General features: G+C 40.4%; 1 protein-coding gene across 3 annotated transcripts in view; it reads right to left on the reverse strand.

Annotated features, from left to right (window-relative positions):
- Positions 1–5,162: 5,162 nt before the first annotated feature.
- The window catches only part of HMGCR (3-hydroxy-3-methylglutaryl-CoA reductase), a 29,023-nt gene continuing 7,753 nt past the window's right edge, over positions 5,163–26,432 (reverse strand). For all 3 annotated transcript variants that reach the window (XM_045021900.1, XM_045021901.1, XM_045021902.1), the window contains exons 3-20: positions 26,176–26,287; positions 24,523–24,610; positions 24,172–24,256; positions 21,699–21,804; positions 19,416–19,522; positions 17,573–17,689; positions 17,169–17,320; positions 16,165–16,409; positions 15,864–16,036; positions 14,182–14,376; positions 13,248–13,406; positions 12,944–13,101; positions 10,457–10,562; positions 9,193–9,363; positions 7,999–8,139; positions 7,747–7,905; positions 7,273–7,427; positions 5,163–7,130 (exon numbers count right to left, since the gene is read on the reverse strand). In XM_045021900.1, the coding sequence (XP_044877835.1) occupies positions 7,076–7,130; positions 7,273–7,427; positions 7,747–7,905; positions 7,999–8,139; positions 9,193–9,363; positions 10,457–10,562; positions 12,944–13,101; positions 13,248–13,406; positions 14,182–14,376; positions 15,864–16,036; positions 16,165–16,409; positions 17,169–17,320; positions 17,573–17,689; positions 19,416–19,522; positions 21,699–21,804; positions 24,172–24,256; positions 24,523–24,610; positions 26,176–26,287 (2,484 nt within the window). In that variant the 3' untranslated portion in view covers positions 5,163–7,075. The remainder of the gene's footprint in view (positions 7,131–7,272; positions 7,428–7,746; positions 7,906–7,998; positions 8,140–9,192; positions 9,364–10,456; positions 10,563–12,943; positions 13,102–13,247; positions 13,407–14,181; positions 14,377–15,863; positions 16,037–16,164; positions 16,410–17,168; positions 17,321–17,572; positions 17,690–19,415; positions 19,523–21,698; positions 21,805–24,171; positions 24,257–24,522; positions 24,611–26,175; positions 26,288–26,432) is intronic.

A 26,432-nucleotide genomic window follows, 5' to 3' on the forward strand; every position in this document is an offset into this window, starting at 1 on the left:
GGCAAGTTGACAAGGACGCTAGTGGGAGAACTGGGTCCTCTGGACTCTCTTGGTCCTCGGGGATCTCCTGCTCCACCTCTAGTTCCATGCCAACCACTCCAGGGTCTGGCTCAGGACCTGGAGTGGGTTCCGGAGGAGATGGTGCAACCGCCGACTCCTCTGCACCCCTAGGAGTGGGGTGACTGGCCACTGCCTCAGGCACCCTAGGCTCAGATCCACTGAGTGTGAGGCCTTGGACTTGGAACTCTGGGCCTGATGGTACCCCTATGGGTCCAAAATGGCCACTGGACTGGCCCATGCCACTGCATAGGCTATGGCCCTGCACCGACGATAGGTATGTCCCGTGCCAACTTTTGCCGGGATCGCTGCTAATATTTGGACCCTGTCTCCGAGTCTGAAGATGGGGCCCAGTACCATGATGGCCATGGCGGTGCTGGGGAGCGGTGCTGCGAGGCTGGGAAGCGGTGCTGTGATCTGGAGTGGTCCCACGAGCGTGGTCTGCGCAGAGAGCCGGATCGGTGCCGATACCAGGGGTGCTGAGATTGGGACTTACTGCGCGAAGGCGATCTGCGCTGTGAGTGGGAGCGCTGGCAGGATCTGGATCAATGCCGCGAGTCAAACCGGCACTACGAGTGCAACCGGCACCGTGGGTGGGACTTGCACCAGGACTCCAAGTGGTGCTGGGACTCCGAGCAGTACCTCCCCTCCGCAGGCTGAGTCGAAGGGCGGATCATCGCTGGCTTTCCCCGGGACAGTGCCGCCCATGGCGGTATCAGAGGCTTAATGCAAAGGGCTGGGGACCTTGGTGTCATCATCGCAATGAGGTCCCTGGCGGCCTCACAGTTGTCCGGGGTGGATGGCAGTTCTACCTCCTCCACCACCAAACCTGGGGAGTCCAACTGTACCGGACTCAACAGTCCCCCTGTGGGGCTGAAGTCAGCAGCGCAGGCTCCAAAAGTTTTGGTGCTGCGGTTCTTCCCTGGGACGTGCCTCGTTGGCCGGCTCCGTTGGGGTGGGTCCTGAAGTGGGGGAGCCACTCCTCCCTTGCTTCCGGTGATGCTTCTGCGCCTGTGAATGGGATCAGTGCCAGGCCGGTCCCGCCGTCTTCAGTGCGAGGGAGTGATGGTGCCACGGGTCTCTGCCAAGGGGAGAAGGGGAGAAACAGGCTACTTGACCCCAGTTCATCTCTCACCAAAGCAGATGTCTGCACCAGGGGGCCCATTGCAAGCAGCTTGAGCCTTCTTGTCTTTGGGCTACCTGGGAAAGCTTAGCCTTCAGACTAGGTTAGGGCAGAAGCTTACACATGATATTCTCAATAGAACACAAAATAGCTTCTGCAGAAGCTAGTTTGGGAGAAGCGTGATGACTCTGTATCGTCTGAAACTCCCATAACAGTAATACCTCTTTATGTTTCTAGTAGGCCCACCCTGCTTCCTTATCATTGGAGCAGTTTAAGGGTTATACAGCTTTAATTATTATTATATTTTTAAATATTATTTTAACTATTTTTAAAGGGTATGTCTACACTACCCGCCGGATCGGCGAGTAATGATCAATCTATCAGGGATCAGTGTAGCGCGTCTTGTCTAGACGCGCTACATCGATCCCCAAACACACTCCCCATCGACTCCAGAACTCCACCAGGGCAAGAGGCGGAAGCAGAGTCGACGGGGGAGCAGCGGCCATCGATCCCGTGCCACGAGGACGCGAAGTAAGGCAATCTAAGGCAATCTAAGATACGTCAACTTCAGCTACGCTATTCTCGTAGCTGAAGTTGCATATCTTAGATCAATTTCCTCCTCCCCCCCCCCAAGTGTAGACGAGGCCAAAGAGGTTTCCCCCCTAGAGCGGATGCACTGATACTAGTACAGATGTATTTCTACTGATACAGCTTAGTCCCCTTTCTGCACAAGAATTGCTATAAAGCACTTTTTATGCCTGTATAACTGCATCCACAGTAGGGATTGGAGTAGTGTAACTATTTTGGCTGAAAAAAACAAACCAGCCCCTAATCAACATAGTTATATCAGTACAAAATCTCTGTATACACCAGGCCCTTATAATAGATTTGTAGTTTGGTCCATGAGCCTGAACAAGGAATGGCAAGTGGACACAGAAGAGGATGGTGGAAGAGAGTGGGCATGCTGCCTAGTCCTTTTTATTGGAAGACAGAAGAAGGGAAGACGGAAGTCTGGTTTCCAGCTCCACTTTGTTACACAGAGAATATTATTTGGTTGAAAAGCTGATGGCATATTTCATTTTATGAGATCTCTCTCTCTTAGGCGTATGGATTCAATACAATTGAATGAGCGTACGCCATCCTGGATTGTTTTTGATGGCTTGCATGCTATTTCAAAATGGCAATTTTTGTAGCTTCTCTCTCCTCCCTCCCCCCCCCCCTTTTTTTTTTTTTTTTTTTTTTTTGCTGGACAGATTTTTCAGCTCAGGCTTTTACATCTTCCACAGATTTTCTGTTCTTCCCTCTTCTACAGGTTGTTTTGGTCTCCGTGTCTAGTTGTGCAGTTTTCATAGACCTTGTGCCTCTCAAATGTTTCATCATCCTCACAGTGTCTGTTATCTGATGTGCTTGCCCCTTTGTTGATAACATGTATCACATTACTGCTTCTTTATGGTTTCTTGCAATCCTTTATTTTCATTAGTGAGAGCTCTAAGGCGAACAGACACTGTTCTGACAACTTGGCGTCCTTTATATTTTCAACTCTCCTGTCTCTTATTCTTTTTAAGGTCCTATATTTGTTCAGCAAGACAGAATTGCCATTGTAAAAGCCTGAGCTGGAGGCTTATTCCTGGAACAACCATTTAAATTTGCCCTTCCATTGTATAATATTGTACCCCTATGAAATGGGGATGGACCACTGTCATCTAGTGTTTTCCCCCCACACCCTTGAGTGGTAGGACATCTAGAATATCACCTGCAACATCACCCATGCAAATATCAGGGCATGTACCTGGTATTGTGGTTTGTCTATGAAATTGACAGGTGGATGTAATGTCAAATCTGCAGATCTATCTGCCAGAATTTCTAAAGCCTGGTCCTCTCTGGGAACTGACTGACCAATAACACTCCACTGTGATGCCTGAACAACTCCTATACTGGAGGGTCCTGCAGGAGGGCACAGAACTACTATAGCCAAGGCCAGGTCTACACCACAGACTTTTGCTGCCATAGCTGTGATTTATGACTGACATAGCTGAGCCACCAAAAGCCCCTGCTTTTGATGCAGTTATTTCAGCAAAACTGAGCTCTTGCTGGGTAGCTTATTTTGCTCAAGATGGCTGGAAAAGGCTACACCTGCAAAAGAGCAGTTTTGCCTGTATACGCTGCCTCCACACTGGCAAAGTCTAAGGATAGCCCTGGACCAAGTCTGTGTGTGTGGTAGGGTGGCAGAGCCACTCCGGAGGAGGAAAGTGAATCAGCCCCCGGTGCTCAGGGTTGAGGAGGAAAGCCAGCCTAGGGTTCACCTCAATCAGCTAACATGTTCAAATACAATTTACTCCATCTAGGCTGAGATTTAACGTTAGCCAACATGTTTTAAAAAATATATCTGTTACCCTAATGTAGCCGTTAGACAGCTGCAGCTCTAAGAACCTGACCTCAGCCATCCAATTACAAGTGCTCTATGTTGGTTTCAGGGTGTTTTTTGTTTCTGAGGGTGGTTTGTTGTAAGCATGTATCTTCCGCCTTGGACCCACCTCAGTCCCCAAACTTTGCATTTGTGGTAAGAGGTTCCACTGCTGTGTTTTGCGTACAATAAAAGGGGCTTCATAGAGAATCAATAATTATTTGTGCCATATATAAAGTTGATCTCTACCCCTGGTCTAGAGCAGGGATCTCAAACTCAAATGACCACAAGGGCCACATGAGGACTAGTGCATTGGCCCGAGGGCCGCATTACTGCAACCCGCCTCCCTTTGCCCCCGGCCCCACCCCCACTCCACCCCTTCCATAAGGCTCCCCCCCCCGCCCCTATTCCAACCCCTTCCCCAAATCCCCACCCCTGCCCTGGATCATCTCTGCCCCCTCCCCTGAGTGCACAGCTCTCTGCTCTCCCCCTCCCCACCATGGAAAGGAAGTACCTTGAGGTAGGCAGAGGAGCGGGGAGGCGGCGTGCTGGGGGGGAGAAGGGGCGGCGGGGGAGGGGAACTTGGTGACCACAGGAAATAACTCGGGGCGGGGGGGCATGCGGGGAGCTTGCCGGGCTGCAGCTAATAACTCCACGGGCTGCATGTTTGAGACCCCTGGTCTAGAGCATGAGATGTAGAGAGGAAGCTGAAAGAGTATCCGGTTGTAGGGAATTGGTGGACTAATGCTGGATATTGGGAGGGGCCAGACATGGAAAGTATATTATGGACTAGAACCTGAAACACAAGGGGAGGAGAGGCTCTGATCAGTACTTTAGTTTCTAAATGGAAAGGTGTGGACGATAGATTTCTTTGTGATAGTAGGATTTTTGGCTCCTAGCTGAAATTGAGGGAGTCAAACTTGGTATATATTTCCAGACTTTTTGTTTAATGGGAAAGTGGTTTAAAAACCCTTATTTCCAGATTACGATTTTTTAAAACTTTAAAATTTGCTAACTTAAAAAATAAGTACTTATTATTTGACTCAGTTTTAAGATTAAATATTTATTTACATAGTTGTGTGTCTGGTACTTTCATTTGAGAGTTCTCCCTCCTCCTTGTAAATAATCTTAATGTTCAAGAGTTATGTGTAATGTAGTGAGTAACATATTGGTCAGTTAATTTTGATGCACTAGCTTTTACTGATGCAGAGTGAATGCAGTAAGTTTAGAGTTCCTATCCCAAACAGATTGGAAGACTTTTCTAAAAGTGCATTTTTGTGTTTAGGGTCACACATCTCTCTGAAATGACCATCACAGACTTTGCAAAAAATATTGTTTTAGCAGACCACTACCAAAAAAATTCCAGGCAAAATAGACTTCTTCTCTGGAAAGTAGGGAGAAATGTCCAAAATAGGCCTCAATGAAAAGTTTCATTCTCAACTACTGTATTGAGAAGTTATTGCAACTCCATAAGTGTTCTTCATACCACCAAAAACCAATATGTTAGCAATCCCTGAAACAGTGATTAATATTTAGTAAAGTCACTGATTATACTTAAATATCACAATTAAGCCAAAATGCTTTTCCATTGTTTTACTGAAACTGAAAAAGTATTCTGTACCAAAATGTACACAATTTAGTAATAATACAAAATGTTAATTCTGCAAGACAGAATGTCAGTTACATTCACCAAAATGAACACTGAACCACCACTTATTGCCAGCTCAGTGTTACTTTAAATAATAAATCACTGGTTGAACATAGAAACAAAGCAGTTTCAACTCTGCATAAATAAGAAAAAACTACTGATGATAATACTGCAGAAAGATAAACATTCATGATATTTACATGCTACCACAGCATACCTAGCATGTAGTATGTCTTCTGGCTTGAATGATAGCTTTATGAGACCAATACATTAATATTAGAGTTGATGTTCTACAAGATCAGTCCCTCACAAGTTATACCAAGCTTGCACATTAGGAGAACAGCATTCCCTCTCTTTCATCCGCATCCCCGAAATGCCTCTGCATCCCCAGAAAAAGACCAACCTGCTGACAACATCCTTCTAGTAAGAAGGAATGTTCAAATCCATTTATAGTTTTCCTTCAGTGACTGGACAGGATAAATATTTAGCATATCAACTGATACTCGTTTTCTCAGTAGTAAGTCAAACCAAAATAAACCTACCTAATATTTCCTGCATAATGTTAAGAAACACCCTACGTTATCTCACTGGTCCAAATACAGTATTTTAATGGACAGTTACATTTTTTGTGTTAATTTTTCTAGTACCATCATTTCAATGAACCCTTGTAAGTTTTCGTAAGATGGATAAATTGGATTTTTCAGAAGAAAAATTATAGTTTTTTCACAAAAGAAAACATTTTAAAAGAATCAAACATAAAAACCAACTGGAACATTAAAGACACGTGATTTTTCTGGCTTTATTACATCTCCAAGTTAAGCAGAGATCAAACACCTATCCCTGGGAAAGAAGTGTCGAACACCAAAAATTATTAATGTGCAAACGCACTGTACTTTAAAAAGATGAGATTTTAAAAGTGTAAACATCTGTTCTTGATTCATTCACTTGAATCCATTGCTACTTACAGAAAAAGTTATTTAAAAAACTGTATTGTTATCAAAGCTCTAACTGGCCTGATGTGTAATCGTTTCTATATCTGTATCATGAAAGTTTTAGAAAGTCATGATACAGTACTTCTCTCTGAACAAAATGACCAGACAGTTGAACGCAGTGGTTTCATACCCCTATTAAAGAATGTCAAACATTTCTGCACTTTGTAGCAACAGATTTTCCTTAAAGGAAAAAATGATTCAACTCAGTTAGGGAGCTAATACTTAAGTAGAACAGCAGCAAGTGAAGTACTATAAATAGATCAATGTTTCTACAGATTAATGTGAGACTCAATAAAATTATCTCATAACCCAAGACCTACGCTTAAAACTTGAACAAACAAAATTAAAATCAGGAATTCATGGAAGCAATTAGGCTGCTATCACTTTATATTTAAAACTTACTTTTTTAACCAGAAAACAAAAATCACAAGGAACATTACATACAAACCAATTTTAGCCAAATCATTTTTTAAACATACAACAAATTACACTACAGAACTTGTTTTCCATCTCAGTCATAACTGGGAGTTCACTAGTCAAAATACCCTCAATCCTTAATGACATAAAGCTGACCCTTCAGAAGAGCATGAACAGAGTAAGAAAAATATCAAAAACTCTAAAGCCATGTTCAAGACATCTGGGATCTACATAAAGGAAGTAATTTTTAGCTGCTGAAGAAAGTCAAAGTCATAAGGAGGAGTTTCACTGATCACAAGTCTGCTGATCTTCTCAATTATCTTCCACAAAAACCCTTGTACTGAAGACTGCCTTCTAAAATTCATAAATATATATTATTCTTTAGTCCTGGTCAGTTGCTATGGCAATGGTTCACTTCAACGCTCCTCTGACATTCAAGCTGCTTTCTTGGTGCAGGTTCCTTGAAGATCTTGTAGATTTATTTTTGACCTAACAAAAATAGTAAGATAAGCCATTTGGAGTCAGCACTCTCTCTGTAGCTTTAACTGTTTCATGTACCATTATTACATATTGTGCTGTATTTGGGACAGAGGAAGACACAGAGAATAGTACTAAGCTTTGCGTTTCTTACCTATTGTGAATCATGTGGCTTTTCACTAGATGTCCAGCTGCCAGTGCTGCCATTAATGATAATTCCCCTGCCATTACTGTAGCACATACAATTTTAGCAAGCTGACGTGCATTTTCACCAGGATTTTCTTGACTTGCACCCTGGACCCCTAACATCTGTAGACAAAAATATCCAACATCCACTTTAAAACCAAGTGCTGGTAAAGGTAAATTTGTGTTCAGTTAAGAGTTATTTAATAGTCCTTACTAAATTGTGAAACAAACCAGCTTTTAAGTCCCTCAGACATTAAAAAGTAGCATTTAGCTTCAAAATTAGATGCATGAATACTCTTTAGAACTCTAGGTAGTCATATCTTAAAGCCTACTAAAGTTTGAAAAAAATTTGCAGTATTACTTAGACACACAGTATACAATAGAACCAGAAGGCATTTTAGTTTAAACGGATGTTATTTTAATTTTCTTTGATGCTTTGTACCTGCAAGCAGGCTTGCTGTGGTAGCAAGTTGGTCCCTCCACCAACTGTTCCAATTTCTATAGAGGGCATTGTGCAGCTGATATACAGATCTTCATTTGTGGGACCTGTTGACTCCATCAGAGTGATGCAGTTAGAGCTGCCCACATTCTGTGCTGCATCCTTAAAGTCAGAATAAAAACATTTAGTTCAGCTATCTTAAGAATATATTTAAAAAACTAAAACCCAATAGTGCTGTGAATTGGCTGAACTTACCTGTCCACAAGCAATGTAGATAGCTGTGACAATGTTTGCTGCGTGGGCGTTATAGCCACCTATGCTACCAGCCATTGCAGAGCCCACCAAATTTTTGTTTATATTAACCTCAACCATAGCTTCAGTCGTAGTCTTCAATACCTAGACAAAGCCATATGCTTTTATTATACTTCTCATTAGACAGCAGTAGTAATCCCATGTTGTATAGTATTAGCACTCAGACTGTGATTCCATGGCTGAGGAACTTGCTGCAGAACAGTTCTCTGAAATGCAGACTTTCATTTAAAAGAAAATAATTTAAGCTCTTACAGTTGCTAAAACTTTCTAAATATAAATGGAATGCAAACCAATGCAGAGATATTTGCCTGAGTCTGCAGATAAGCCTGAAATAAATACTTCTAAGAGATGTGGTGAACCACCCCATTTATTTCAATGGAATGTTGACATTAAATTTGAAACTTAATGATGACAATATAAAAATAGTTTGGCAGAAAAAGCCTGTTAATGAGCTATGATAGTACCTATCTGCCTTCAAGGTAACTCCAAATAGCAAAACCCCTCAACTGTCCTCATCCCAGCTGGCCACAATCTCCAGCTTCCCCCAATGACTTCTACAATGTAGTTATATATTTTTAATACAAAATTCTGCAGTACAACTGAAAGTTAAAAGTTCCGGGGCACTACAAAATTAAATATCAAATTAAGTCACAAGAAATACTACTGATTGAATTAAATATGAAAATGAGTAATGCAATCAAAACCTCTTTACATGAAGGTTGCAAAGAATTTCCGGTCTTGTGCACTGTGAGGTATAGCAGAACCCAGGCTAACTGCTGCAGATTAATTTGCCATGGAGTATCCAAGGGACCGGTTACAAAGGTTATTAAAACTGAACTGAATACTGAAGTGTCAGATCTATTAGACTGTGCAATAGTCTTTCAAAAGAAGGGGTGGAAGACCAACCACTTCAGACATTTTAAACCAGACAGCAGAAAAGAATATTGAATGAAAAATCCTCTACTAGTAGGTCATTTTTATCTATAACTTCCATGATCCTACAATAATGCTCAAAGTGAAGAGTCATCATTACGTACAATTTATAAATTTCAATTTCAAGTTAAATTTTTATAAAAGGGATGAATTTGGTTAGAAAAAAAATGCTTTTTTTCCAAGATGAATCAAAGCGGTACTTACTTCTCTGACCACCTTGGCTGGAATGACTGCTTCACAGACAACAGACTTCCCTCTGCCTTCTATCCAATTTATGGCAGCAGGCTTTTTGTCTGTACAATAGTTACCACTAATAGCCAGAACCTGGAGATCAGGAAACTCTTCTTGCAGTCTCGCAAGTGCCTTTTCGGTACCCTGACAGAAGCAGATATAAATGAAGCTTAACTTCTCATGAGGATTGTATTATAAACCACTGGAGAACTTAACTAATATGTGACTAACCATCACAGAGACGCTAAGACATCAGGGCTAGACTGAACCTTTGGGCTCAACTCCTGTGCAAGGAAAGCACATCACTGTGCTACCCCAGGAGCAGCAATGGGAAGGAATTGTTCCTCACAGAGGAACCTGGACTCCCCTTTTGGGTAAGACGGTGCTGGGGGTAGGGATAATGTATAATCATTGCTCTGCCCCCATCTCACTCACTTGCTTGTAGAGGAAATAATGAATTCACAAGCCCTTGCTCCTCCCCACCATGCAAGGTGTCTCATCCTGGGGCTGCACAGGTGGGTGGAAGCTCTGCCCTCTCTAACTCCAGAGTGGCTACATAGGACCAGAGAACACTGGCACTTATCAAGGTATGCACACAACATGGATCTTAATACTCTGGGATCAATTCTTCCCTTTATTCTGGACTGGGGGAAGAAGGAGAGCCTGAGTTACATGAGCAGATTCTTTTTCTTTTTAAATATAGTAATTTTAGCTCTCCAGTCTTCATTGCTTAGGTACTACTCTTGATTATGGTCAAAGACACAAAACTAAACCATTACAGTTTACCATTTTATATCACTAGAGAGAAACACAGCCTGCCCTCGGTAAATTGCCTAAGGTAAATAAAACAAGCAAAGGTAAAAAAAATCAAGTTTATATGGGAAGATGGCCAATAAGAATGAAGTTGAGGTAGGATTAATAATCACTTTAATTTCTCACTCATGTAAACCTGTTTTGCCTATTTTAGATTTAAGCACTTCAGGGACAGAAAGTAAATTTTACTCTCAAAAGCACTATAAACCCTAACACAGGACTCTGATTCTGGATGGCCCTTATACAAGCCCCAGAAAAAGAAAGGGGGAGAAGCTGAAGGGAGGGAAGTGGGGAGTCCTGTGTCCTTGCTTACACTCCCTGTATAGTCATGTAAGACAGGACAAACTAACTCAGAGTTAATTTAGTGACATGTTTTAACTAGTTTTTTTAAAAAACTGCTAAGTAGAAACAGACTGGATCTTACTTTTGAGATCATGTTCATTCCCATTGCATCCCCTGTTTCAGACTGAAAACGGATATAGAGGTTACGACCAGCCAGACTGATGTGAAGCTTTTGCAGACGAGCAAACCTGTAAATAAAAGAGAATCAACTGACTACTTACAACTCCTTCTCTCTCCCTTATCTCGCTAAAGACTACAGGCTGCTTTACAGCTACAAATGACAGTCAGCCATTAGTTCTAGATAACCCTGTTAAGCACCACGCACAATGTGCACTCCTCCTCCTGCTCTATGCTCAAAACTAAATCAGCAACAACTACCAGGCACAAAGTCCTCTGACAGCTGATCCAAGACAAATGTTTAAGAACATTTACTGCTCCTGAAAGTAACTGTACTGTTTGCCTAATTTTTCTAGCCCTTCAATTTGTGAAATATAGGATCTTAGTGTTGTAGTTACCTAATTTCAAACAATTCCCTCCCTCCATCCCCAACAAAAAAAATTCTGTGTTACCAGTGATGAGCTGCCAAAATCTTAACAACCGGTTCACTCCTCACCCCACAAGGGGGTCGTGGTCCGCACCCACCCCCCAGTTCTCCTGCCCCATCCAATCCCCCACGTTCCTTGATGCCCCCCCTGGGACCTCTTCCCTATCCACCCCCCTTCCCTGTACCCTGACTGCCCCCTGTTGCCCCATCCAACCCCTCCTCTCATTCCTGATGGCCCCCCGGGACTCCTGCCCCATCCAACCACCCCTTCTCCCTGTCCCCTAACCGCCCCTGGAACTCCTGCCCCTGACTGCCTCCCACTGCCCCATCCAACCCCCCCCCCCTTCCTGACTGCTCCCCCGGGACCCTTGCCCCCATTCAACACTCCTGCTACCCGCCCTCTGACCACCCCAACCCCTATGAACTCCCCTGCCCTCTATCCAACACCCCCCCCCCGCACTCCCTACCCCCTTACTGCTGCCTGGAGGTGGCTGGCGGCGCTACAGCCGTGCCGCTCGGCTGGAGCCAAGCCATGCTGCCGCCGCGCAGCACCTGGAGCACCGGGTCAGGCCAAGCTCGCAGCGCCTCCGCTTCCTGCAAATCAGCTGTTCACGTAGGAAGCCTGGGAGGGCTGAGAAGCAAGCGGCGGCTTCGCACTCAGGCCCATGGAGGCGGAGGTGAGCTGGGGCGGGGAGCAGTTCCCCTTGCTCGCCCCCCTCCGGTTACCTGCTGCGGTGAGGGTGGCCCCCCCCGCCTCAGCTCACCTCTGCTCCGTCTCTGCCTCCCTGGGCCTGAGCGTGAAGCCGCCACACCGCTTCTCCGCCCTCCCAGGCTTCCCGGGCGAACAGCTGATTCGCAGGAAGCGGGGGGGAGGGGGAGAAGCGGGGCAGAGCGTTCAGGGGAGGAGGCGGAGCGGAGGTGAGCTGGGGCCGGGGCGCTGGAGCACCCACGGGAGTCGGTGCCTAAGGCACCACTTTTGGATAATGTGCTGAGGGGGAGCGGCTGCTCCCCCTGCTCTGCCCCTAGCTACGCTCCTGGGTCACTTCAACTTACTGGTTGTTAAATTTGGAAGCCCGTGCAAGACAACCGGTTCTAAAAGGGCTTCTAAATTTAACAACCGGTTCCCACGAACCGGCTCCAGCTCACCACTGTTATTGAATATTAACTGCTAAGAGAGGGAGATTTGGCAATTCTTAAGTTAGTTATATACAGAAACAGTGTCTAGAGCAGTGATAGTGAAGGCATGTCCCACAACCCAATTCTATTGCTATGCAGTAAGCAAGAACAAACTAACTTGAAGATATTGCACATTATTCAACAGCAGGACGGATGGTTCTATACCATGGTATCAAGCCTTGCTGGAATATGCTCATGCGTACTACTGACCTCCACCTGCTTTTGTGGAATATGACTCTGCTAACCAAATACTGAAAAATCAGTCTTCGATTTTCCAGAGTTAATATACAACAACAAATATTGGGGAGGGATGGGGATAAAAGAAATTATGATATTCATGCTCTAAATCATGATACTTTTAATACTGTTATGCTCCCCACCCTGTCAGTTCTGGCATTATAGGGTCAATATTCTCTTTAGCCCCTAGAATTAGAGCAGAACATGTTATATCATTTGAAAGATTAGATGGTGGTGTACAACATTGGTTCTAATTCTACAAGTGCAGGATAACGACCACTAAAATCAAGTCAGAACTGAAGTGTGTGTGTGTTTTTGAAGGTAGTAACAAGTATGAATGGTAATCAGAATAATACCATTTTAACTTCCTTTTTCTTGCTGTGATTGAATTCCTTATTTTCCTAGGGGATATAACATTTGTTTGTAGCCCTAATGGTTAACCAGATATTGGCCATGAAAGATGATGTTGATTACTTAGACCAAAGTTATTTGAATCCCTGAATCTAGTATCATGTAATTTCTTGCATCGTAGTACACCTAAACATGGGAGATTTCTGTATTTCATTATAGATTTACATTAGTAAATACTTTTCAGAAAGCCATGCTACTAACCTACTTGTGCTGTCAAATGCATCTTTGACTATTTTAAACCCTTCAGAGTTTTCAAGCCAAGCCTTCACTTCTGCAGACTGGCAGGCAGAGGGTAATCTTACAACCGGTCCTCGAGTCATCCCATCTGCTAGAATACGGCTATTTGCTCCTCCACCAAGCTAAGACCAAAGGAGAAAATGAGTAAGATTTATAACAACGTTAATTAAATAGATATCTACCTTACACAATTCAACTCATTTTGTATTAACCGATGGGCTCTTAATCGAGGCAAGGAGCTAACCATCCAAGAATGAATTTTACTTACACATATTGCTCTGCACCCTCTGTTTGTGCTTGCTACCAGACAGCCTTCTGTTGTTGCCATTGGAACTTGAAACTCTTTGCTATCCAGGAAAAGTGGCCCAGCTACACCTACAGGGATGGGCATGTATCCAATCACATTTTCACAGCAAGTTCCCATTACCTTTAAAAAAAAATGTTAGATTTAACAGTCATGAAGGATACGGCATTGCGACAGCATGTTGAGAAATTGATAACAAACAAATAAAATAAATAAAAATTAGCCTACTTTACCAACTGACATCAATAAAATACAACATTTTTACACTGCAGTGTTTTATACTGCACAAAGTTTGGAAGTATTTAGTAAAGCTTGACAGTTATCTTCTGAAATTCACTGAAGTGTTTAATCATTGAAGTAATGTATAGTAACAGATAAAACTGCAGAAAGACCTTTTTTATATTAGTGAATGCTATGTACTTGTATCAATTAGGAGAGTTACTGTACAAAGTGAAAACTGTATTAAACTAACAATCTGGATTTTGAATAACTTTCCTTTTATTATGACTCAACTCACATTTTCACTCATCCCAGTAAACTCAACTGTGGTATTATCAAAACCCTAAACTTACTGAGATTAGGGAACTGTATACATTAATTTATTAACTGTCCTTTTTGATCATGCTACAAAACTATCTGGACTCTAATTTTTTTAAATTAAAACTTAAAAGTATCCAATACTTATGTCTGTGAGAACTTTCAGATGTGAACTGAATGAATACCCATGCAGTCTGTGTTTGTATGAAGACAGACAAACTATAATTGATAGCTCTGTCTTAATTCCTTGGAAGTGGTGCACATGAATTATCATTTTGAGAAGAATTTGGGGAACACACACAAAAGGAGTTACTTAAAATTTAAAAATTAATTCACTCTTGCTTGTCTCCATTATACTTACCAAAGAATAATTGTAATGCCTATAAGGAAGATATTGTAGGGCTGAAGGTTCAGGGAGCTTCTGAGATAACATCTGTCTGCGAATAGATACACCACGTTCCTGAGCTTCCATCAAAGTTTCCAATTTGTAAGCAGGAATATGCTTAGTATTGACTAGGTTGATGACTTCTTCATCAGTGAGAAATTTTGCACCTTTCTAGAAATTTAAAAAAAAAAAAAAGTTTTGTTTGTGTTTGTACAAACTGCAGTACAACTTTTAATGTTTCCAGTAATATTTAATGTTTCCAGTATGGTAAAGGATACTCTTTACTTCTGAAAATCATACCTAAAGAATCTGTTTCATTATCAACATCAGTCAACTGCAGCATACAAAGAAAATCATTCTAAATGAATGTTTGGTCTGTGTCAATCATGAATCCATATAAACCAAAAGGAAACTAACAAACCTCACCAAGATACAACAGCGGCAATTTAAACTTATAAAATGTTGTGAGATTCAGAGTGAGGCTTTTACTCATTGTAAAGTATTGAAGTACATGCTTACCATCAAATAACCTGCAATACCTAGCCAAACTAAAGAGTTATGTATAGACTAAAAGTTCCATTACGAAATGTCATTGCTTTTCCAGAGTGAAGAAAGACTCTTACTTTAAAACACTACAGGACAGATCCTCAGGTAGCATTAATTACATAGTTCCACTGAAGTCAAATGCCAGCTGAGGATCTGGCTCTGTGTATTGAACTATCTAAAGAAGACAGATTACGTACAAGTTTATAAATGGACATTTTTCTGTAAAGTACATATTGCGGGAAAGGGGGAAGTCTGATGGTCTGTAGCAGTGGTCCCCAAACTGTGAGGAGTGCCCCCGCCAGTGGGGGAGGTGGCACAGTGGGGCCCGAGCCACCCCCCCCAGCAGGTGGAGAGGGAGTGCCACCCAGCCCCTCTTTGCCCTCAGCTCTGCTCCAGCCCCGCCCCCAGCCTAGGCCCTTGCGGCTCTGGCACCAGCCTCAGCCCCCTAACCTCTGTCCACACCTCCCTTCTTTCCCCGCCCTCCCCCAGGCCCCAGCTCCTGACTGCAGCTCACATGGGGGAGATGCAGATGGGGGGGGCGAGGCAATGCGATGTGAAAAGCTTGGGGACCACTGGTCTGGAGGGAGCACAATACTCTGTCTCATGGGGAATCAGAATCAGTAGCCACACAACCTCGGAGATTTCAGAGAGCTTGGGAGCAGAGGGTGAAGAAAACTGAGCACCTTATGTTGCTCTCAACCAGCCACCTTTAACAGATGTATAGACTAATACTCTAGTTGTTCATGAGCAGGAAAGCTACTATGATATGGAATTTTGGGGGGGAAGATATGGTAACAAATCTTTTGTTACCAAAAATGAGCAAAAACTGAATTTTTGGCTGCATACATTCAAGAATAAGAACATATACAAATAATTGAAAAGCAGGAATTGACTGCACCAGAAATGATCTCTAAAGTGCATTTTGCAATGGTTGTATACTAAGAGTGTAAGCCATACTATTTACACATACATTCAATTGTAAGAGCAATGCAGTCAATTGAAGAATGTATTCACAAACAATGTTTCACAGTGAAATTTTAAAATACTGCTTATAATTTTTTGGTCTTGAACTTCTCAGTAGAACTGGAAACCTTATTGTTCTCTTTTCTTACCTCTGCATTTCCAAGTATACATAAACATTCTTCAGTGGAGCGTGGCTCTTTGGGCAATTCAATTTCAGGCTCCTTTCTATTAAGGAGAGAAGACGTTTCCATAGGGATGCAACTACCAACCACAAATGTAGCCTTGGCTGATGGCTCTGCTAATGCAGGTTTTATTACTTCAACTGCATAAAGACAAAAATTAAAATTGGAATTTAGATTACAAAAATCTCAGACTACAGTTTTCTGGTTGCAAAATAGCCCTAGCATTGGATCCTTCAGTACCTAAGATATCCAAAGCATATATTATTACCTTTTCTCTCTTTGGAAATTACAGCCTCTTCTACTGTGCTGGATTTCTGATTATTTTTTACAAGTACAGATTGTTTTCTGCAGCAGTTATCAGGAATCTTTTTCTGAACTATCGAGGGAGAGGTTATGGGGTTCTTCAGTGAGAGCGTGGACTCTGTCTCTGTCTGTTCAAAGAAGATGTATTTCACAGCAAGAAGAAGAGCTAAACCAAGAGTGATTACTTGCTCAATGTCCAAACTGGCCATTCTGAAGGAAGATCAAACAAGAAGTAAATGTAAATGTGTTTTGAGTATATAAAAACATTTGTATAGCACTATAAACTCACACACTGCTTTAACAAACAAGCAAGACATGCAAGCTAATACCTAACAAGAAAATGCTACAAAGCTAACCTGCAATGTTTATACAATCTCATGTATATAGCTACACTTTATAAAATGTATCACTGGGGCATCCATTTGCTTTAACAAGAGCTATATGTTGATCATAATTTATGCAGTTGTTAGAACTCTACCCCCTTTATAACACATTATTGAAGTACGTTACTTTAGAAAAGAAACAGCACAGCAGTTCAGCATGTTTGAAGAACAGCAGTGACACCTGAGTTGTGGGTTGTCAGAACCTCTGACAATCAAGTCTATAGTACTTTAACATTAGAAAAAAAATTGATCACAAGGAGAGAGAACAGTGACAAGGACCTTTTTTCCAAGTCCTTGGGGATGGGTGGTGCATGTAAAGGGAAGCTGTGCACATGTTCCCAGAGTAAAGGGAAGCTGGTTTGAACACCTGACTAGACTACACCAATTACCATTAAATTGACTATGGAATGCCATGTCACACAAGGATCTCCATATGTAGGGAATCCTACAGTGGCCAGAGCAGATGGGTTTATGGCTGCTTTGCAAAGTACTCTGCCTTACAAATTAACCTGAAAGCACCAGAGAATAAGCCTCAGTCAGTGGAAGATGCAACAGAATACTTAGAAGGACCAAGATATTCACCCACCTAGAAAGATAAAATTGCCATAGAGAAACATTAGGTTCAATTCTCTTTGGTGCATTTTCATCCATTCCTACTGAATTTTCTGCTGTACTGTTTTGAGTAGATGGTTCTGCTATCCAGCGACTGTGAGCATGAACAAGAACCAGACCTAGAGACTTAAAAAGGAGAGAGAGAAAAAAGTGAAACCATTTCAGCTGTAACTAGCCAGCAAATCTAGTAACAAGTAGCAATTAAAAAAATATATATATTTTATTTTTTTTACTCTCCCATGCCCTCCTAGGTTTAAAACCAAAGGCTGGTGTTGACAACAGGCAGGGAATATAACTTGACAGTAACAGAGAAATATTTATGCATACATTTAATTATATGGTTGCTTTTCTCTAAAGAAAGGGGAAAAGCCCACATACCATAATCATTTTAACCCTCTGAGTTACAGGGTTTGGTTTGTTTTCTTCTTCTTCCAAAACACGGGCAAAATGACTAAGTTGCCATATGGGACGCCCCTCACGACTTTCACGAGAAAGCTACAAGGAAAAACAAAAGACCCTGTTCAGTGCATATATCTGAAGCAATAGAGAAGCAAGCAAACTTTTTACTATTATGTCACTAGAGAATTTGATTACTAAGGCTCTGTCAACACAAGAAAGTTGTACCAGTTTAATCTAAGTCAGTTTTTAAACCAGTGCAACCGCCTATGTGGGCACTTTCTTTTTGGTTTAAAACTGGCTTGTTAAGCCACAATAAGAGTGTCCAGACAGCCTTTTGCACCAATTTAACTAAATCATTTACAAATCACACCTTTAGTTAACCTTTAGTTAAACTGGTTGAACTTTCTCCTGTACACAAGCCTGTAGTTACATTTGATCCACTGAAGACTCAGTGGGAATACAGGAACCAAAGAGAAAATTTAAGACCCAAGCAGGAGGCGCTCAGCCCAAAATGTTCAAACTTGTGTGTCTAAAGTTAAGCCCTTAAGTCCATAAAATAAATAAGGCCTTGGTTCACAAAAGCCTCCTCATTCAGGAAAAGATTTAAGCATGTGCTTTCCTGAATTGGGGCTTGGAACTGGCTCAATTTTCAGAGAAGCTGAGCATCCACAAATCTCACTGAAGTCTGTTTGAGCAAGAGTGAGAGCTGCCCAGCAGTTCTGAAGAGAACAAAACAAACTCCATGCCACTTAGGTGCTTAAATAGAAATGCAGGAGTGTAACATTAGGCAACAAATTTTAAGTCATAATGCCTGTAAATCAAATATCCAAAAATCAAGATTAACACTGATGCAGATCTCAAAATATGATCCCCAGCGTTTCCAAGCATAAGACTGTGCCTGAACATTACACTGAAAACTAAAGGGCATCATATAAATGGGAATGTTGACCTTTCAAATTAATTACTGGAACTGTAGTACAAGAAACTATGTAATTTTTTGCACTATTCTGCTCCAAAATTAATTGTAAAAGGGGATATTACCCAGGACATAACTTCTCTCTGTTTTTATGAGAAATTTATTCCTCCAAGCACACCGTTCATTCATGTTCATTAGAGGTATATGTATGTATACAGGGAATATTCAATAACCTTATTTGTTTAGAAGCTATTGCAGAATAAAGTTGAACGCACACAAAAAACAACTGCAAGTTTTAAATATTGATAATTGGAAGATTTCTATTATTTTCAACATCTAAAAACTACTGTACGTGACATATGATTTTGTTCCAGATATACCACAACCAGGGGTGAAAGTAATTTAAAGGACTTTCCGGTACTCCTGAGCAGGGTGTGGCCTCAACCGGAAGAGGCGGGGCTGTTCAAGATTTAAAATCACCTGGGTACCCTGGGGTAGTGGTGGCAGGGCTCTGGCAGTGATTTAAAGGGCCCAGGGCTCTGGCCGCTGCTGGGAGCCCCGGGCCCTTTAAAGCGCCACCGGAGCTCCAGCAGCGGGACTCAGGCGGTGCTTTAAAAGGCCCTGGGCTCCCCGCAGGGGCCGGAGCTCTAGGACCTTTAAATCACCACCAGAGAAGCCGGTCCAGCTTACTTTCACCTCTGACCACAACCATGCAAGTTATAACTTCGATTATGACTCCTCTTGAACAAAGAAATAAATGTATAATAGGATATAAATTGTGAAGGTTGGTGTCATATTAAATTGTTCTCTCTCATTTTAAATTAATAGCTATACAAAGAAAAATAGGACACCAGCATTAGGCCAACATGCTCTTATACTACTGATGCCATCTTGAACTGGTCTTACCTCTAATACCAAGGAGACACATGCTGGAAAGAAAGTCATGAAGACAAAGTAGTTGGCAAGAACAGACATGCAGCCAAAGCAGCACATGATTTCAAGCTGTCGCACTCCTACATTAAAAAAAGGCATAAACATTCTTACATTTTGTGTTTACATCTTACACAATGTGCTTTCTTTATGCTGAAAAGGTATCACAATGGTGGCGCAACAACATTAAGCTGACTTTGTATATCATAAAAGGACTGACTATCCCATCCCTAGATTGCGAAAAGTGAGCACATTAAGCAAGGGTGATCTTGCATTTGTATTTCAACATCAATACATTAAATATTTATAATGTATTGATGTTGAAATACAAATGCAAGATTAGGACCTACACTGTAAGGTGTACCTTGAAGAACAATACTGTCATCTTATTTAAAGTGTAAATTAGCATTAGTATTTTAAAGCTCTCAATGAAGGACTGGTTCTAAGTTTGCAGGCTTCAGATCATGACTCCTCATTCATCTGTCTACCAGAAGTTGATTTCAAAGTAAACTTTAATCTGTGATATTTGGGCAGAGGTAGTCAGACATGTATTGAAGGAGTCAGGCAAAGTACTGATCTGTGGCTACTCTCTTGTAAGCATTGCACATATGAGCAGTTACTGATCTTCCTTCTGAACTTTGCTTTATAACTAAAAAACATTTCGAAGCGATATTAAATGTTATGAATATTTTCAGAATTAGTCTGCCCCAGGAGCATTTCTGTAAATAGAAGAGAACTGAAGTTTTCATTAGGTAGTTTTTCCAAAGGTATATTTAAATCACACTGAGCTGAAACTTAGAACTAGGGGGTTGAGATGGGCAGGTTTAAATATGCTTTCAAGGTTAAAGATGACAGGACATGAAGAAGAGCTCTGTGTGGCTCAAAACCTTGTCTCTCTCAGCAACAGAAGTTGGTCCAATAAAAGATATTACCTCACCCACCTGGTCTCGGGGCGGGAGGGGGAGTAGTTTTGTGCACTTTTCTGATGTACAAAAGTAGCTGGAAAGGTTTTTCCAACCCATCCCACCAAAACTGTTTTTACATTAGAAATTCAGATCCTGTCTAGCCTAGAAGACTCTGTGAGGGCTGGAGAGCTAATGAAATGATGTCATCAACAGTAGTAGGACTGAAACCTGAAAAACTGAGGGGAAGGAATTTTTAGTCAGACTGTTTAAACACTGTTTTTGTTAACATAAACTACTAATATTTTGGACAAAAGACATCCAAGTTACAGATTCATAATCTTAACTTCTTTGATTAAGATCTGAGAGCTAAAAGCATAAATCCTCTGAAATATCCAGTAAGTCCCACAGCAAAACCACATAAGACCAAGTGAACACGCCTGATGTTTCTAAAGGTAAACAAGCAGGGAGGAAAGACCTTAAAAACAAACAAACAAACACTCAGTTTCAGACCCTATTTATACATCATAAAGAAGCACAAAAGTGTTCAAACCCATTAAAAAATGAATAAAAAAGAGAGAGATTCCTTGGCGGGGCATCTTTAAAGTTCTGTGAGTGGCATTCAATGCCAGTAAGTAAGACAGATAAATTTTAAAAACTGAAAAATTGCATTTAGCCCTTATTGTAGATTTATGACTCGCAGTTTGTTTATTTTAAAAACAGCTGAATTATTTACATCTGAAAAGCTCCTACTTTGTCTACTTAGTAGCTACATTTCCTAAAACAAAAATCTTCTCTAGTGCCAATGAAGATAAAAATCATAGAAAAGAAAAATGTAAGTAGAAGTTTCTTTGCCTGTTTGTAGTTAAAACAGACTAGTAATCCCTAGCATGTAATTCATTTTAGAAACATTAGTTCTTACAACAATAAGGAGGCAAGTTATTGTTATTTCATACATCTGTACTGAAAGCGTAAATAAGTTCTGCTATAGTGGGAGATTTCAGTTCATCCCAAAATAGTAAGAGAATAGCATACAAAATAAGATCCCAACCCTGTAAAGTGATCTGTGCAAGAGAGCCTTGCACCCATGCAGTGTCCTACAAGAATTCAATAGAAATCTGCATTTTCCTTCATGTCATCAGCACCTGCAATACTATTCACATCTGTTTTAAGATAACAAAAAGCAAGTAAATTCAAAATATAGGCAATGACTATATCTCCCTAATTGTGCCAAGACACTGAAATACGACCAGTAAGAACATCTATTGTTTGAGGACCAGGAGATAATTGACACCTTCGCTGTGAATTCTTTCTTTTTTTAGCTTGAGATAACTAGACTCTTGACTATATTACTCACCTGACATAGTACCAACACCAATCACAAGACACTCAACAAGGGCATCAAGCGTAAATGTAGGACCTAGAATTGCCATTCCCCGTGAAATATTTTCTCTTACTTCATCCTAAAAAAACACAGGAATTTCCCTCAGTTAAAATAAAGACAAAATACAAACAGTGATGTGTTTGCGAAGTTACACCAACAGACAGCTCTCTGACAGAGAATGGGATGAATCACATCAACTTTTGATTTGTGTAGAGGAAGTGAACTGTAGATCACGGTGATCAAGCAAAAAGGTAGGATTCAGATAAAATGTGGAAAAGGCAGGCACAAGTCAAGCAGACTCGCCGTTCTTAACATTTCTCACCCAACCCCTCACAACATGATAAAAGAGCCGTTAGGTCCAAGGGTAGGTATATGAGCTCCCATAAAAAAGAGCTTCAATCATGATTAATAAAGTGAGGATTAAAAAGGTTTAACGCCTTGATTATACAAATGCATATTGTATGTGAATATATGGCCTAATACAGACACATAGGTTCATTTCTCACATTCTCTTAAGGCTGATTTTGTTCTTTAATCATTTAATTACTTCAAGATGTTAACCTTTGATAATAATTTGTATTGTTTCACCATTTATGTAATCTGATTAATGACTGTACAGCTCTTCATCCTTAGCTGGGAGTTATTCTAAATTTCTTAAGTTAATTGAGGTAGACTTTTGATAATATTTATTAGAGAGACTAGGACACAAAGTTTTGTTAAGATAAAAATCAGTGAACACTTAAAGTCTATGCATGAGTCTACTTGACTTCTGATCCTTTTAAAGTAGTTTAGTAGTTTTTAAATAGTTTAATGACTGTACTTTCTATACTAAAATCTAGAATATTGCAGATCAAAGCTATGTTACTAACACATCTTTCCTTTTTGTCCTATTACTTGTATAATCAACTTTTTAAAAAGCCACTCATGTCTTCAATAATAAAAAGGCAATTCTACTGGGGTATGTTTGTATGCAGATATATCCCCATTATGAAAAAATAATAATTTGTATACTCAGGATATTAAAAAAAAAATGAAACTACAGTACACCCTCGCTATAATGCCGTACACAATAACAAACCTTGGACTCTGGTGATCCCAGTCCCTGAATCCCACCTGGAGCCCCAGGGCCTGACAGCTTCCCTGGCCCCAGTCAGAGCTCAGTGCCCCACCGCAACCCTGCGGGCTGGAGGAGCTGTCATCCCCCTCTCCCAAGGCCGGAGGAGCTGTCACCTCCCCACCCCAAATCCCTGCGGGGCCAAAGGAGCTATCAGCTGCCACTGCCAGGCTCGAGGCGTCAGCTGCCCCCTCCCCCAAGCAAGGCTCTTTCACTATAATGAACTCCTGGCTGTAATGAACAAATGGATCCCCAGAGGTTCATTACAGACAGCATGTACTGTAGTTAAGGACAAATAGGAACCTTCCTTCCTCCACAAGAAGCATTAAATCTAGATTCTTAGATTTAAAATGTATCAATATCCAAAAGCCTGAACCTTATTAAAATGCTGTATCATTTACAGGGCATTAGCATTAACAGGCTGTAAAAACTAGTGTTGAGGGATTTAATTAGCTGTTTGACAGAGCTATACAGATTCACTATAATGGAATCAGAATCACAACAGTAGTCTCAGACCTGGGTATGGAATAAGATGAAAGTTTGACGAAATAGAGCAAAGATCCGGCATTGAAAATCACTAACATGCCTGAGAGAACTGACTAAGGATTTACTAATTTTTTATTTTTTAAACATGTAAACTCTTATGTTAAAAATTCCAGAAACCTATTCTGCACTAATTGCATGTAGGACACTCCTAGTAGTGAGAAATCCTGGTGGAATTTAGGCCATCTGCTGTACTCATAATTAGTATTATATCCTGTTTAGCTATTCATGGTGCTGGATGGCCATTCTTACATTTTCATATCTTCGAAAAAAGCAAAGGTTCTTGACACAGTTCAAATCCAGGAGATGGGAGAGGACACTGATTTGGACTTGCACAAATATTAGATATGGAGTTCCAAAACAGATGCCTCACAGTGCCTTGATGCTAACAAAAATCCTACTTCATGCTCTGCAGTATCAATGTACATTTTACACTATTTTATTAAGTTTGTTCAGATGACTGTACCTGTGTACTTCCATTCTTTTTACTTCATTCTAATGAAGTTTTTGTCTGGGAACTGTAGACTCACTAAACAGCATTGCTAATATTGTTTCCACTACAGTCACACGGCCTGATCCTGTAAGCACACTGATGCGCATGAGTAACTTTACTCACCTGACTAATTCAAATGACTTCAATAAAACTATTCACTTAAGTGTTTGTAGGATTATGTAGGAACACTTGACCTAGCATTACTATGTATATTTTTGTTCATGTATATATGTCTCATGAGGCATTAATACTCAGATGTTAAATTCAATAGCTACATTATAAAAAGCAAGGCTGACCTGTGAGTTGGAACTGAGTGCAAATTTGGCTAATGCACTGGCTCTGGAAAGATCAATCAGAAGCAGGAAAAATGGTAAAGCTTCACTGAAACAAGAGAGACACAGAACACCACATTAATGATCCAATAACATTAGGTTTAAAAAAACCAAACTTGTGCGTTATACACAATGGAAAAATCAAACTTTTTTTGAAGCAGTGGCTAATCATGCTAATCTATCAATTACAGATCTTTACATAATTTAGACCAGAATGAGCCACACTTTATATTAGAATTAAAAAATGATTTAACATATGCACAAGGATTTCAAGCCACTTAAATTTTTAAAAACCTGAAAATATGCAATACTTACTTCAAGCCTGTCAATTCTTTATCTAGGAAATGAATCACCACTGTACTGAAAACAAAACTTGAGAAGATTGTGAAGAGGCCAGCAATACCTTAAAAAAATTGTAAGAGTTGCATGTTTAGATCATTCCAGACTAAAATAAGAAGGCACTGAAACCCAAACATTTTACAAACTAACTTTCTCCTTCTTCCAAAGGACCTTTTTCATATGATATTACACTCTAATGTTCTCTTTTGCAGCAATAAACAAGTATCTCTGACTCGAGTGTTTAACTGCTACACTAGCCAAGAGGGACTTTTCAATACAGTGCTCCAATTTAATCTCTGTTTGGGAGGGATGGGTTTAGTTCAGATTATATATTTTACTAAAGAGGCCAGAAATCCCACTTAAAACCAGTGGCTGAATATGATGAAGGGAGAGGACATTTCCAACCCTATCATTTATGAATGATCATGGTAAAGTATTTATTTTTCTGTTATTAGCGAGTAAGCCCCAGGCAGCATGACAAATGCATGCTTATTGTACACATGTAAAATACAGAATTAAAATTGTTAATGAAGATGTTTAGCTTTGCTTCAGCTTTTCAGATTGTATTTTCTTTGGATAAGATTTCACTGTTAATACTATGGGTTTGTCTTTTCAAAAAGATGTCTCAAGTCCTAGGATTTAGCCACGGACCACATTTTAATCTACTTTCTGATTTCCACTATTTCTCAATCATTGAAATAATGTTTGAAGATAATTGTGAAATTGGAAGTTTAAATTCCTTCTGAATTAACACATAAGACAAAAGAGCTTTAAAATACAAAATTTAAATTAACCATCAATTCCAGATTGAATTAAATATAGCTTGTTTTTAATTAACTAACTACAGAGTAAAGAAATTACCAAGGGGATAAATGTATAAACAAAATCCAGTTTTAAAACTCTTATGGTTGTATGATGAGGGCAGAAAAGACAATGGGTGGGGGCTGGAGTTCAGTCTAAGGGAAATGTATTTGTCTTTGGCTAGTTTCAGTACACACTAGTCTTTTTGGCCCTTTAATAAGAACATTTGAAAGAACATGCTCTTTGGAGAAATTCCTCCATTTTCTTCACAAATTTCAATTCTTTCTTGTCAATCTATGTGAAAATCACAAGCACGTACAAAGTTCTGATGAACTGGGATTTAAATGTGAATACTCTTTTTTTTTTTAAATTGTAAGATTCCCCAAAGAGAATCACAGTTTATGGCTATTCAAAAGTGTCATTAGTGCTGCATTTTAACAAAATTAAAGATCCTGAGGAATCCAAGCCACAAATCTCCTGGTTACTCACTGGAAAAAGGGACTTAATGAGAAATCTGAGAGGATGATCTCACAGAAGTGGTAATTATTTCAAGTTTTGTTAATACACACTTCAATAATTACATTTTTTAAAACAACAGCTACATACTCGCACCTCACTTCTGTCTTTCCAAACTTGTGAGACAGTCAAAATTTTAATAAAGAATCATTTCACTTTTAAGCAATATTGAAATGTTCATCTTTCTACCTATTAGAGGAGCAGATTGATTCCACTATATATGTGACCATTTATGTTCTAACATTCATTAACACTATTCTACAACTAAGAAACTAAGATAACAAATAATAAATACAAAATAAGATACTCTACCCAAAATATATTTTGATCCAAGCTGCCTTAGATTCTGAAACTGGAAGTATATATAAAGGATTGCTATACAGCGCGTGATTGTCAGGATTATGATGTCGCTGCTCAGAACGTCCTGTTTGAAATAAAGATGGCTTTAGTTGGGTCTTATATTAAAAACCAATGAAAGTTTAACAATTAAAAGTACCATAAATTTAAATTATTGAAGCTGTAGAAGTCTTAATGCCAAGCGTTTCTAGTCCACCAAGTGTCTTATGATT

The sequence above is a fragment of the Mauremys mutica genome, chromosome 6 (assembly GCF_020497125.1).
Source record: "Mauremys mutica isolate MM-2020 ecotype Southern chromosome 6, ASM2049712v1, whole genome shotgun sequence".
Classification (NCBI taxonomy): Eukaryota; Metazoa; Chordata; order Testudines; family Geoemydidae; genus Mauremys; species Mauremys mutica.